The sequence below is a fragment of the Mus caroli genome, unplaced genomic scaffold (assembly GCF_978045245.1).
Source record: "Mus caroli unplaced genomic scaffold, Mus_caroli_1 scaffold_11, whole genome shotgun sequence".
In the NCBI taxonomy this organism is placed as follows: domain Eukaryota; kingdom Metazoa; phylum Chordata; class Mammalia; order Rodentia; family Muridae; genus Mus; species Mus caroli.
In genome coordinates, this window is record NW_028227266.1 from 19,404,139 (window position 1) to 19,418,548 (window position 14,410).

The 14,410-nt window shown below is 45.0% G+C and overlaps 1 protein-coding gene across 8 annotated transcripts in view; it reads left to right on the forward strand.

Annotated features, from left to right (window-relative positions):
• Matcap2 (microtubule associated tyrosine carboxypeptidase 2) overlaps window positions 1-14,410 on the forward strand; it is a 50,858-nt gene that overhangs the window by 25,749 nt on the left and 10,699 nt on the right. For 4 of the 8 annotated variants that reach the window (XM_029481777.1, XM_021173174.3, XM_021173175.3 and 1 more), the window contains exons 2-4: window positions 4,565-5,259; window positions 10,777-10,920; window positions 12,086-12,218. In XM_029481777.1, coding sequence (XP_029337637.1) covers window positions 4,840-5,259; window positions 10,777-10,920; window positions 12,086-12,218 — 697 coding nt within the window. In that variant the 5' untranslated portion in view covers window positions 4,565-4,839. Of the gene's footprint in view, window positions 1-2,539; window positions 2,823-4,564; window positions 5,260-10,776; window positions 10,921-12,085; window positions 12,219-14,410 lie in introns of those variants that run through there. The other 4 variants (XM_085844493.1, XM_085844494.1, XM_021173173.3 and 1 more) reach the window with 4 other exon arrangements.

The following is a 14,410-nucleotide window of genomic DNA, read 5'->3' on the forward strand; positions in this document are numbered from 1 at the left end:
CACTCTGTCTCTCCACCATGGGGTTCCAGTAATTGGACTCAGGTTGGCAAGATTGATGGTAAGTACCCTCTGAGCCACCTTGAATGGCCCTTGTTATAATTTCTGTTTGTTTTTTGAAGCACACATCTTTGCTGTGTGACTCTCACTTTTAACTGACTCATGCCGGTATTTCTGCCTTAAGCCTCCCGAGTAGACATATGAGCCACTGCAGACTGCTCTGGTTCTGTTCCATTTAATATAATGGAAATAGAATTTCTGTGATTGGGAAATAAATTGCGACAGGACTGGCCTCACCATCACACTGGGAGATTGTGCAGAGAGGGACCTAGGCCCTCAGTAGACATCGACAAGAGACCTGAACTGCAGGGACTGCTGGGGAGAGGGTCTGCAGGGCACTGATGCTTCCCACTCCTCCAGGAAGACTTGGCAGGACTTTATTTTTGCAGTCAGGATTGTTGTTTTTAATAGGCTATCTTTCATTTATTCTTTGCAATTCTGTACATGTTAACCATATGCACTTGATTATTTGCATTTCCATCTTCCTCCTCCTCCTCTTCCTCTCCCTCCTCCTCCTCTTCCTCTTCCTCCTCTTCCTCTCAGGTACCCCCTCCCAGGAGTGGGCTAAATAAAGATGTTTTGATTTAGGCTTGAAAACAAGGGTATGAGAGGCACTCAGAAGGAGGCAAGGCACACCCAAGAAAGCAAAGTAGAGCCATGGGAAGTAAGACATACCCAAGTGCCGGGCGTGGTGCCACACTCAGAGGTAGAGGCAGGCAAATTTCTGAGTTCGAGGCCATCCTGGTCTACAAAGTGAGTTCCAGGACAGCTAGGGCCACACAGAGAAACCCTGTCTCAAAAACAACAACAACAACAACAAAACAAACAACAAAAAAAAGACATACCCAAGTGAGGGTGTGGACTCCTCAAGGGGGAGGGGGTAAGAGCTTTAGTTTTGTAGTGATTGTGGTTTGGTTTGATTTGGTTTTTGAGGCTTAAGCTCAGCTCCAGCACTGTATACTTAAGATAGCCTTGAACTAATGATCTTACTGCCTTGCCCTCCTTCCCAAGTGTGCGGCTGCTGTTACAAGGTGCTGGGGCACTGCATCCAGGGCTTCATCCATCTAGCTAAGGTAGGGTACACCTGCAGTCTCAGGGCTACTTAAAAAGTGCTCTGACACATAATAAGGTTGTATTGTTGTTTTTGTTTTAGACAGAGTCTCAGTATGTGGTCCTGGCTGACCTGGATCTCATTATGCAGACTGGGCTTATCTTGAATTTATAGCAATCCACCTGTCTCTGCTTCTGGAGTCCTGGGGTTAAAGTTGTGTGCCACCACATCTAGCCTTAATAGGTTTTAATTTGGATGTTTTTGGTACTTTTGACTAAATAAAATAAATCAATTAGCCCCTTGGTCTTAAGAGTACTTTAAGTTTTCAGAATCAACCCATTTTTACATTGAATATTCACCTTTTAAAAATCAGCTCAGCCAAGCATGGTAACCTACCTCTGTAATCCCAGCAGTTGGGCTGAGTGGGAGAATGCCAGCCTGGGTTGCATGAGTTCCAGGCAAGTCTGGCTTCCACAGAATAAGAACCTGTCTCAAAACAAACAAAGAAACTATAAAAACATGGATTCCTCAGAGTAATTTTTATTAATTGGTTTTAGAATGGTTTGATTTACTTGATTCTGTGAAGATGGATAAAATGGATAAAATGACTTGGCTGCCTCCCTTTTCTGTTTCAGGGCTCCAAGTCTTACAGTCCCTGCACTCTGACCTCTGTCCTCTGCTTCCCTGTGGTGTCGGTTTCATTGTCTTCTGTGTGACTTTTTATCTCCTGAACTTGTGTCCTTTTGAGGACATTGACATTGTTGCTGAGCGTTTGGAGCTCTGCCCTGTCCTGGTGCTCGTTAGCTCGTTAGCTCATTTGCCTTGCTAGCCCAGTTTTGACTATCTCTTGGCGACACCAAAGTCTGAGCCTCCTGAGAAACTGCCACCAACCGGCTTGTGATGGAAATAGTATTTGTCTTTCTACGTTGGGCTGATTGAATCTTTAACATCTTAGATGACATCTTTGTACAGTTCATCTTCAACATGACCTGTAAAATCTAAACTGCTACATCAGTTTTATTTTATTTTATTTTATTCCGTTTTATTTTTCTTCTATGCGTATGGGCATTCGCCTGCATGTGTGTTTGGTTACCATGTGGATGCCTGTTGCCCGTGGAGGGCAGATGAGGGCATCACATCCCCTGAGATTGGAGTTACAGACAATTGTGAGCTGCCGTCTGGGTGCTGGATATGAGGCCCACATCTTCTGCAAGAGCAGCCGTCCCTCCAGCCCCTCCCCCTCTAATTTGCATCTAGTTACATTTACAAGTTCATACTTTTATATGATCTTTTAGACACTAGAGTTAAACTTTCACCTGTTGTCTAAGAAATTTGGTTTTTTGTATTTTTGCTTTTTGGTTTTTCTTGAAGTAGGGTCTCACATAACGTAGGCTGGCCTTATGCTTGCTATGTCGACAAAGTGACCTTACTTCTCCAGTGAGTTCTGGACTGTAGGCAAGAAATTTTACTTAAAGGTCTTTAGGTATCTTACATACTTAGAATGTCTGTTACCTACCTTTGACCTGGTATTGTTTCTTCACCCTAAACACTAAACTTCTGGACTTTAAAACTGACATTTTGCCAGCCATGGTGGCACACACCCATAATCCCAGCACTTGGGGAAGAGGACCATTGTGAGTTCTAGGCCAGCCTGGGCTACCAAGTGACATCCTGCTCGACTTTGACATGATGCTAGTTTGGAATATCTCTTCATGTAAGTAACTGTCCTATAAAAAGGATGTCCTAGACTCTGCTCAAAACATGCCAGGAGTCTGCCCTGCGTGATGACCATGTGCTGTATCAAAAGGCTTCAGAGTCAGACGTCAGTTGTAGGCCTGGGCTGTAACTACATGGAAGAGCATTCACCTAGTATATGGGGAGCCATGGGTTCATCCTTAGCACTAGTGGGGAAAAGCAGAAACACAGAAACAACTCAAGTGTGTATTTATAGAGACATGTGCCAAATACACTATCCCTTTGCGGAATAAAAGATTCTAAAGGACAGAAACTAAGTTTATGAGACAGGGTCTCATGTACTCAGTCTACCCTAGAACTCTAAGAATAATCTGGGACTCTTGACCCTCCCACTTCCATCTCTGAAATGCAGGGATTCCTGGTGAGTCACCTGACAGCTAACAGCTTTGAAGCTGGTGCATGAGCAAGCAGTCTAAGCAATTTAACTGCTTAAGGCACTCGAGGCTTAAAGACAAAGTCTTCAATTGCCATTTACTGTACTGATACTGGTAATCATAATTTTATTTTTTTCTTTTTTGGCAACAGCATCTCATGTAGCCCAGGCTGGTCTAAAAGTACACGGCTAAGTCTAACCTTGAAATTGTGACTCTCTTGCTTCTATCTTTCAAGTTTGGAGATTACAGGAATGTGGTACTACCTCCGCCACCCAAAAAATATTGTTGCTGTTTCTCTGTGCTGGGGAATAGCAAACATTTCATCGCCAAGCTGCCATCCCAGCTCTCATCCAGTTACTAGGAGTGACTGGCCTTACTGAACCATGCTGACACACACATGCCATAGTTGTTGTAGTGACTGGCCTTCTGAAACATGCTGACACACACACATGCCATAGTTGTTGTTGTTGTTGTTTTTAAACAGGATCTCGCTGTGTAGCCCTGGCTGACCTGGAACACACTGTAGACCAGGCTGTCTCAGTCTCATGCATATCCACTGCCTCTGCTCCCCCAGTGCTGGGAATAAAGGCTGCACCCAGCGGTCATCTCCCAAATCTTAAAAATGTTTTTAAGGTAGAAAAGCACTGTTAAGTTTGTACTTTTGAGGTTTGGGTTGGAGGGTGGTTATTGCTTTGTCTTAATTTTTTGTCTCTGTAGCCCTGGCTTTCCTGGAACTTGATCCTGGAACTGGTCTTGAACTCAGAGATCCTCCTGCCTTTGCCTCACTAGTGCTAGGATTAAACATACCCAGCTAGTTTGTTTTAAGATAACTAAGGTCTTGCTGTGCAACTCTGGGTTAGCACTCACTGGTTACTCCAGGTTGGCCTGGGACCCCAGACAGTCCTATTGCTTCTGTTTCCTGAGTTCTGATTACAGGTGCAAGCACACCCACAGCAGGCTTCCTTTACTGTGGTTATCTCTGTATTTAGTTCCAAATGTCAAGCTTGTATTAACCTCTTGGATGGTGATCTGGTGCCGTCACAGTCTGTCCATGGAACGCTCACAGCAATGAGGCATTCAGGGCACTTGTGTGTTTTATGTCATTTTACTAGACTGTCACCACGTGTGTAGCTTGAAGCGGAACATTCCAGTGGATAATGTATGGTAGCGTAGTAACAGGGCCGTTTCACGCTTGCACCAGCGTTTCTAGAGAGGTTTGCAGGTTTATAACGCTCACAGAAGCTTCAGGGTTATTGCATCTTCTCCGAAGTGCGCTTCATCTGGTCTCTCTGTTGTTTCTTTGTTTTGGTTTTGTTTATTATCACAGAAAAGCTTCACTGGCCTGAACATGAACTTGCTAAGAAGTTTGTTCTAAATGCAGAAGAGGCATTGATCACTGACAGCAAAAGAAGCTTTTCGAGTTTGTCCTCTGGAGTTCTCAAGGACACTTTCACAACTGGAACCAGTAGTTACAATGTTCTACTACAGAGCAAGGAGGAGAAAAAGCACCATTCACAAAAGCGGTTTTCCTCTGCCTGCTCCAAACAACATAGAAAGCCCAGCAAATCTCCTAGTTCCTCTCATAGCAAAGATCCTAGCAGGATGACAGCCCTGGTGCCTGGGACAGGCGCTGGCACTTGGTACTGCCTAGATGGGCAGTCTGCTGTTTTTGTTACTAGCTCAGTACCAAGTCCTGTAAAGTTCACCCGTGATATCTCTATTACAGGAAGCAGCCTAGCACTGCCACCTAAACCAAAAAGCAAGGTCAAACGACACAATCTGACCCGGCTTCCAAAGCCAAAGCCACAGCCTCAGCTGTGTAGAAGCTTTGAGAAAGGAGATGAGCTTTCTGGGAAAAAGCTTTGTATATTGACCGCTATAAAGCCCATCAACCTGGAGAAGGAAAAACTACGGTTCTTCAAGTCGGACTACACTTACAACCCTCAGTTTGAGTACGCCAATCCCACTCTGCCAGGGGCGTTAGCCAAACACAGCAACGCCTCTGACCGGTTTCTTAAGCAGGTAAAATACCACTTTGGTAGTAGTATGCATATCGTTATAAAGCTAAAGTGATTATCTACCATTGTGTAAGCAATGAAGGAGATGCCTTCATATCCTCTATTATCAACACCCACCAGGGAGGGGTAGCTATGTGATAAGAAATTTGTAGGGAGTGTTTTTGCTCACCTGTATGAGAACTATGTTGTAGTAATAAAAATCTACACACTCTGTGCAGTGTTCTCTGACTAGAAGACACTAGTCTGTGTTTTGACTTAGAATTATGAATTGTGGCTCATTAGCCAACACACAGATAAGGGCTAGGTAGACTGCACTGTTTGTGTCGTCCGTGTCCCCTCCCCCTGCCCCCGGGGTCTAGGAGATCAAACTTGGAGTCTTGGACATTCTGGGCAATTGTTCTACCATCGGATGACATCCCTTCATGAGCACAAGAGAGACAGGCTCTAGTAACCCAGGCTAACCTCAGATTAACAGTAGGACTGAAGAGAATCTTGAACTCTAGATCTCTCTGCTTTTACCTTCCACGTACTAGGACCAGACTCCTGCCACTAAGTCTGCCAACCTCAGGTAGTCAGCCCCCAAGACACAGGGTTAGATGGGAGAGAACAACTGCATATATTGCCCTCTGACTTCCTAGGCATGTGTGTGTCATATCACACATACAGTTTTAAAAATAAATAAACTCTAAGTCCTGGGCTTACAAGAGTGTGCTCTCCATAACTACATTATAAAGCTTTTTAAAATTCTTAAAATGATTTTAAATATGCTGTGTATTTCCTTTGGGAGAACTCGTCTCTTGCTGTGTTTTCCAGTGAGCCCTCAGTCTTTTATTTGCTTGTGGTTCCGACAGGATTTCAGGTGCGCAGCCGCAGCCTGGTCTAGAGTTCCTGTGTAGGGATGACCTTGACCTCCTGGCTGTCCGGCTGCTTGCTTTATGCATTCTGGGGAATCAGACCCTAGGCTTCAAGCATCCAAGGCAAGCCCTACCCATTGAGCTACACCCAGGCTAGTTTGCTGTTCTTTTTAGTTCCTATCATCCTTCTGCCTTTTGTCTTCTCTTCTTTATTGTTACATAGGAAAATACATAATCTTTACATAGGAAAATGTTTAAAATCATTCTAAGTGATTACCTCCCCTCAGTGCTGAAAACAACTTTTTGAGGCTGTACATACAAGCCCCTCTAGCACTTAGGAGGCTGCAGTAGGAAGATCTCCAGTATGAGCTAGCCTGGGCTACTTCTAGTTTCATTCTGTTGCTGTAAGAGAACAGACCAGAAGCAGTGTAAGGGAGATGGGTTCTCATCCCTGAGGGAAGGCAGGGCTGGAATTGGAAGGCAGGGAACTGGCTCATAGCTATGCAAGTACAGCAGAAAGCATGGGAAACCACTGCTGGATGGGTCCTCACAGGCAGGACTATGCTTTCTCAGCTGCTTATATAGTCCAGGTCTGCTTGCCAGGACATGAGGGCTGTAGTTCAGTGCTAGAGCTCTTGCCTAGAGTGTATGAGGGCCCAGAATCATTACCAATACTGGCAGTTTTTTTTTTTTATTAAAACACTTATTCAATGTGTAGGTGTTTTGCCTGCATGTATGTCTGTAAAATGTGTGTACTTGGTGCCCATAGAGACCATAAACTGGAGTTACAGACACTTGTGAATCGCCATGTAAGTGCTGGGACTCAAACCAGGGTCCCCTGCAGGGGCAGCCAATGTTCTGAACCTCTGAGTCCTCTCTGTCCCCTTGCCGTACTGTTTTAAAGGCTGGGTTTAAGGACGCCATGCCTATATTCCTAGCACCTGGAAAGTTGCGGACAGGACAACCAAGGTCATGGTCACCCTTGGTTACATAGCTCAGGGCCAGCCTAGGCCATGTGAGACCCTATCTGAAGCCTTCCCTCCCACCCTCACACCCCCACACAAAGACTATCTTGTTGGGTACAATTGGATTATGCCTGTAGTTGGAGTATTTGAGAGGCGAAGGTAAAATGGTCTACTGACTCTATGAAGTTATTCAGAATTCAGGAGAAAAATCTTAGATTTTACAACTTTTTGAAAAGAAAAGAAATGGGGTTTGGGGGTTGGATATTAGCAACATGGGAAAGACAATGCTCCTAATAAAACACTTATTTGAGGGGCTGGAGAGATGGCTCAGTGGTTAAGAGCACTGACTGCTCTTCCAGAAGTCCTGAGTTCAAATCCCAGCAACCACATGGTGGCTCACAACCATCTGTAATGACATCTGATGCCCTCTGGTGTGTCTGAAGACAGCTACAGTGTACTTACATAAAATAATAAATAAGTCTTTTAAAAAAAAACACTTATTTACACTAAATTCTAAAATTAAAGTCTAGTAGTCCTGACAAAGTCAATACTTTATAGAGATTTGGGAAATAGACTACAGAGCACGGACTTCCCCATGTCCATTTTGTCCTTCTAACAATTCCATAAGGTAAGTAGGATAAAGGCCTTGGTATCTCCATGTTACCAGTGAAGAGAGCAAGCCCAGGAAAGGTGGAACCACATTGCTAAGTGGTGGAGCCTTACTGGGAAGCCAGGCCTCCTAACCGTTCCTCTTCCGACAGGGTCACCCCTGGTCCTCTATCAGTGTCCCCATTGTAAATAGGTTTTCACTGAATCAAACTGCACTTGAGAAGAGAGTATTTGTTAGCACATAACTGTGGAAGTAGCTTGTGATGGTCACATTCCAAACAAAAAACAAACTAGCTAATAATCTGAAGAAGATCTGTTAGCAGGGCACTGAGGTTGTTCAGACCGTTTGCCGCCTCATCAAAGACGACAACGGTCATTTGTAGAGAAAACGATTTTCATTTTATAGATGAAGTATTTACATGCCTTATGCTAGTTTTAAACTTAGGATGAACTTCAGGATGTTTACTATGGCACACTCCTTTAGTCCCAGAACTCGGGAGCAGAGGCAGGCAGATCTCTTGTGAGTTCAAGGCCAGCCTGGTCTATTGAGTTGAGTTCCAAGACCTTCAGGGCTACACAGAGAAACCCTGTTTTGAAACCAAACAAACAAAGCAGATTCTGGGGCCAGATGTGGGCTGCATGCCTTTAATCTCCGTGCTCAGGGAGCAGAGGTGGGCTGCATGCCTTTAATCTCCGTGCTCAGGGAGCAGAGGTGGGGCTGCATGCCTTTAATCTCCGTGCTCAGGGAGCAGAGGTGGGGCTGCATGCCTTTAATCTCCGTGCTCAGGGAGCAGAGGTGGGCAGATCTCTGTGACTTGACACTGGCCCTGTCTCAAAAAACAGTCACTGTCTTAGGTGTCACTGTCTATTGCTGTGACAAAACACCATGACTAAAAAGCAAGCTGGGGAGGAGAGGGTTTATTGACTAGCTTACACTTCCACACTGCTGTTCATCATTAAAGAAAGTCAGGACAGGAGCTCAAGCAGGGCTGGAACCTGGAGGCAGGAGCTGATGCAGAGGTCATGGAGGGCGCTGCCCACAGACTTGCATCCCCCCCACCCCCCCACCCCTCCCACCCCCGTTTGCTCAGCCTGCCTTATTGAACCTAGCCCAGGATGGCACCACCCACAAATGGGCTGAGCCCTCCCACACTGATTACTAATTAAAAAAGTGCCTTACAGTTAGATCTCATGGAGGAGGCAGCCCATCAACTTAGGCTCTTCCTCTCTGCTGCCTCTAGCTTGTATTAAACTGACCCACAAAATCAGCCAGTACAATGTGCCCCCTCCCCCCCAACAAAACCAAGCGGAAAAACCAGGTTCTGATTTAATAGGCATAAAGACCAGCTGCAGGCCAAGGCCTGTGTTTACAACAGCCTGGCTATCCTAGTGCCTGCCACTGCCCTTGGCCCTCCTGAGTAGCAAGGCTTTGGCAGCAAAAGCCTGTTGGAGTATTTTGGTTGTGATAACTTTATGATGCGCCCTCATTCCTTACTAATGTATTCGTGTGTTGAGTCACACATTGTGATTTTTCCCTCCTATTTTGACGTATCAGATGTGTTGTTTATAGTGCTGGTACAGTACGAACCCGTATCAGCATGGATGTGCTGGTTAGCATTTACTGATGACAGAGGTTGACGTACCTTCTCAGTGCTGGCAGATTGCCGCTGTCCTTACCAGACTCACAACAGCCCAGAAACAGGATTTCTTTTCATACGTTTTCTTGAAGATTTGTTCAATGTTCTGTATATGAGGGGTTTTAAAAAGATTTATTGATTGTTATGTGTATTTATTGATTGTTATGGGTCTGTTCACTGTGTGCAAGTGTGGTGAATGCATAGATGCCTACGGAGGCCAGAGGCAGATGTTAGGTGCCTGGAACTGAGTCACAGACCACTGTGCACTGCTGTGTGAGTGCTGGGGCCCAGACTGGGTGGGTCTGCCAGAGCGCCCCCCCCCCCCCCCCGTGCCCAGAGTGCAGCGAAGTAAACGCTCACCTCATGGAATTGTCAGGTTTCCTCCCAATTAGAGTCTTACTTCCTGTGGCTTTCTTGGAGGTTCTGATAATTTGTGGTTTGTTTTTCTTTTTTTACCAGATTTTTAATTAGTTTTCACTTTGTGTATATTTGGAAAAACATTTCAACTTTTTAAGATGATGAGAAGTGGATAGTACATCGCCCTAGACGAAAGATGGAAATATTTTAAGACTGTCACCCTCCTCCTCCTCTTCTTCCTCCTTCTCCTCATCATCATTGTCACCAAAGAGTATTATTTTTTGTCACGAGAATAAAAGCTTGCTTTGCCCTTCAGTAGTCTTTCAGTCTTGTGCTCCTCTGCCTGTGTTTCCGATCAGGACTTTTGCTTGCCTCTTGAATAAATTTTCCTTGCTACTTTGCTCAAAAAAGCAGATGTATCCAAGTGGTGCACAGATATAAATGCAGGCAAAATACCCATAACACACAAGTAAATAAACAGATGCATTCTAAGCAGATTTTATAGATCGTTACAGAGGTGATTTGATAGATTGTTAGAGAGGACTGGTTGTCTTGTATGTTTTTAAATTTTTAAGTTTTTTCCCCTTTATCTAAATGGTACTTGTAACCTACTAACTGATTTGGAGACATACTCGGTTTACATTGGAGTTCTTCCAAACCACCATGTATCTTGTCAAGAAGCCAATATCCTCTCTGTCCAGCTTCTCCTAGCGGCAGTTACAGGTGCAATGTGCAGTATGCCAGCTGCTGCATCTCTGGCTAAAGAGACTAGAAGACAGGGAAGAAGAGCGTTTGTATTGTCCCCCGACCTCCTTTCCCTTTTCGGTTAGCCTCACTGCGTATCCTGGAGGCGCCCCACAGGAAGCATCTAAAGCTCAGACACGTGCCACTGGGCCAGCAAGAGCACTTGTAAGTTCACAGGCATCTATAGAAAACTTCAAAAGTCAGTGGAAACTAAGCTCAGAAAATGTGCAGCTGGAGTTTCAGCTTAACTTCGTAACCAGTAAATCTGAACGCGTCTTGACAAATAAGGTCCTAATTAGCTAACTTCATCTCATAATGGCATGAGCTGCTGACTTAATCTCCCTTTCTTTTACAGTCCATCAATATTATGGAGCTGACTTTACAAAAATATGGAAGTTATGAAAAATTTGAACAAGCTACTGGTGGTAGCTTGTTGTCTAAAACTCGAATCTGGAGTCATGTTAGAAAGTACATGGTGAAGGAAGGCTGCCTGGGAGAGGTATGGTCATGGGTGGGCAGGGCCTGGGAGAGGCATGGGCCATGGGTGGGCAGGGCAAGATTAGTGCCAAATGCAAGCTCTTTTCTGCAGGTTTTGTTTGGTCAGTCCTGTTTTACTGGTTGGATTGGGTTCTTGCCATCTGTCTTTTGCTCCTAGTGTCATTTCTGTATGTGCAGCAATAGCATTATGTGAGTTTCTCAATGAGAATTATTGAAGAGAGATTTTGCTGCAGTGTTCTTAGTCATCAGTCTCAAAACCAGCACTGACAAGGTGCAAGTTTCTCACACATGCATGTGCTAGACCTTCCCAGTTTTGTGTGGATTCGGAGGCTTGGGCGAGCACTCTGCTGTGAGGCTCTATTCCTACCTTTTCTGTTTGGCTTGATACAGATCTCACTAAGTTGCTCAGGCTGGCCTGGAATTCTCTCTGCAGCCCAGACCTTCTTCCTGCTTTAGTTTCTCTAGTCTTTGGGGTACCCTTTCTTCTGTCTTCTTTCTTTTCCTTCTTCCTTCCCTTCTTTCTTCCCTCCTTCCCTCCCTTCCTTCCTCCCTTCCTCCCTTCTTTCCTTCACTTCCCCCCTCTCTTCCTTCCTCTTTGTTAAGACAGGGTCTCTTTCAGTCCTAACTGTCCTGGAGCTGACTATATAGACCAGGGTGGACTTGAACTCACCGAGATCCTCCTGTCTTTGCCTCTCAAGTGCTGGCATTAAAGGTATATGCTACCACAACCAGCCTCCTTCGTTTTCTTTCAGTCCAATGTATCCAATGAAAATCTCAGAGGGTTAAAATGATAAGGTTCAAAAGCAAACAACACAAAACCAATTAGACAGTTCAAATGTGGCCGGACGTACACGTCATCAACTTAGGTGAATTGGGTAATCAATAGGTGAATAGGCCTGTTATTTTTTGCAAAAACTTTCCTCTCCATTTACATTTGTGTGTGTATGCATGACTGTGCATGTGTGTATTATATACATATATTTATATGTATGTGGGAACATGCATGCCACAGCGTGTGTGGTAGTCACAGGACAAGGGGACAACATTTGAGAGTTACTGGGAGCATGTTGGTTTTGGAGAGCTTGGCTCACCAGCCTTGATGTTGAGCATCCTATCCCTGCGTCATCTCACAGCCCTGTATGTGTGTCTCTCCTCTTGCTGCCCAGATTGTAGTTCATCTCACCGAAGACCTGCTTTCCAGGGCATCCATGACGGTAGTAAACGGATGCCCGACTCTAACCATCAATATTTCTACTGCACGAGAGCACTGGCTGGAGGGCATGCTGAGGCACGAGATAGGTAGGGGCACCCTTTCTACTCACTCATGTGACTGTCAAGAATTACCTGCTATTCTTTCAGAGTGATTTTTTCTTAGTAATGTTTAGTAAAAATTCATGATGTTGTTAAGCCTTGCAGGGACTGTATGTCATTTCAAATTAGAATTTTACAACACTGTCTTGGGAAGTCATTTCCATCCTTTTGGTTTTAGTTCCACATCTGAAATTGAGGGCATTCATGCTTAGGGAAGAGACAGGAAGAAAAGGAAAAGTTATTCTTCTCTAATTAAAGACTTGGAGAAGTCGTCCGTCTGTCCGTCCATCCGGGATAGCACACGCCATAGCTGCTGCAGCAATCACTGTACTAGAGTCTTGCTTTCTGGGAAGGCAAAGGACATTATCTCACTTAAGGGATGTTTATTTCCACCATCTCTTCAGCATGGCTGAAAGTAAACCCACTTTGCTGCAAGGTGGTCCTTTAGCCAGGACCACCTTGGGCTGGCCCAAGTAGATTAACTCTAATGTTTTGGGTAGCTAGAAGTGTTAGGTCTCCATCAATGGCCAAAGATATATTCCATCCTCTTGAACAAAAGGAAATAGCTTTATATTTTGAGTATAACATCTGGTCCTCTGATAGAGGCCAGCATCCTTTAGGAGATAGGTTATAATTGGGAAATAGATATAACCCATGTGTGCTAGTTTGAATAGGAATGGCCCCAATTGACTCATGTGTTTGAGTGCTTGGCCATAGGAAGTGGCCTTTTTGGAGTGGGTGTGGCCTTTTTGGAGGACATGTGTCTCTAGGGGGTGGGCTTTGAGATCTCAGAAGCTTAAGCCATGCCCAAGGTGCACAAGGGTGCCTGTGGATCCAGATATAGAGCTTTCAGCTCCTTTTTCAGCACCATGTCTGCCTGCATGCTGCCATGTTTCCTGACATGATAATAATGGACTGAACCACTGAAACTGTAAGCCAGCCCCAATGAAATGTTGTCCTTATAAGAACTGCATGGTTGTGGTGTCTCTTCATAACAGTAGAAACCAGGATAGTTGCTGAGGCCAGGTGTGTGGCAGGGGTGCCCCTGCATGGAGGCCCAGAGAGGCCATTGTGTGAAGCTGTTGAAGCCTGGATTGCTTTGGATACCCCAAGGTGTTAGAGATTCCAGAGCCACGGGATACCTGCCCCACCCCAATACGCTAACAGGGAGTGGAACAAGCCCAAGAGAGAGAAGTGTGTTGCAGTCAACAAAGCTGAGAGGTGGAGAACTGAAGAGCATTTTGACATCAGATACGGAGATGCAGAGTTTGGAGTTTGCCCAGTTGGTTTTCAGTCTTGCTTTGGTCCAGTCTTTCCTCACTATGTTTCCTTTCCTCCCTTTTGGAATGGTAATATATATCCTATCAGAAGTATGTGATCTGCTTTTTTATTTTGAGTTTACAGAGATTACAGCTAAGAGATTGCATGAGTCCCAGAAGAGACTGTGAACTTTGGACTTTTAACCAAGCTTGAGACTGTTACAGACTATGGAGACTTTTACGTTGGACTGAATACATTTCTGCATTATGGCTCCAAGCCTATGGGGGCAGGGGATGGAACGTGGTGGATTGAATAGGAATGGCCCCTATAGGCTCAGATGTTTGCTTGGTCTCAGAGACTGGCACTGTTAGGAGGTGTGGCTTTGTTGGAGTAGGTGTGTCATTAGGAGGTGGAATTTGAGGTCTCAGAATCTCAAGCCACACCCACTGTAACATCCTGATGTAGAACTCTCAGCTCCTTCTCTGGCACCCTGTCTGCCTGCATGCTGCCAGTTTCCCACCATGACAATAATGGGCTAGACCTCTAACTGTAAGCCAGTCCCAATTACATGTTCTTCTTTATAAGATAGGTTCTTGGTGTTTGTTCACAGCAATAGAAACCCTAAGACACTCTTCTACTCTGAGAATCTAGAAACCCAGTTCCAAAGCTGCTGCCAGAAAGGACTGTTGTCTGACTGACTCAGTCCTGCCCTTGTGTGGTGTGCATCCTCCAGTGTTATTCATTTTAGGCTGAGACCTAAACCAGAGCTAACTTCTGCCATTTCTGGCCTCTGTTCAGGACGGGACCAAGATTATTTTCAGCTTATTGTCAGGGACATAAACTGAGGCCCCCATCCTTAAACTTCTGCCTTGTTTCTACCTCCGGTTCTCATCATCCCTGAAGAGGTAATCCTAACCAAC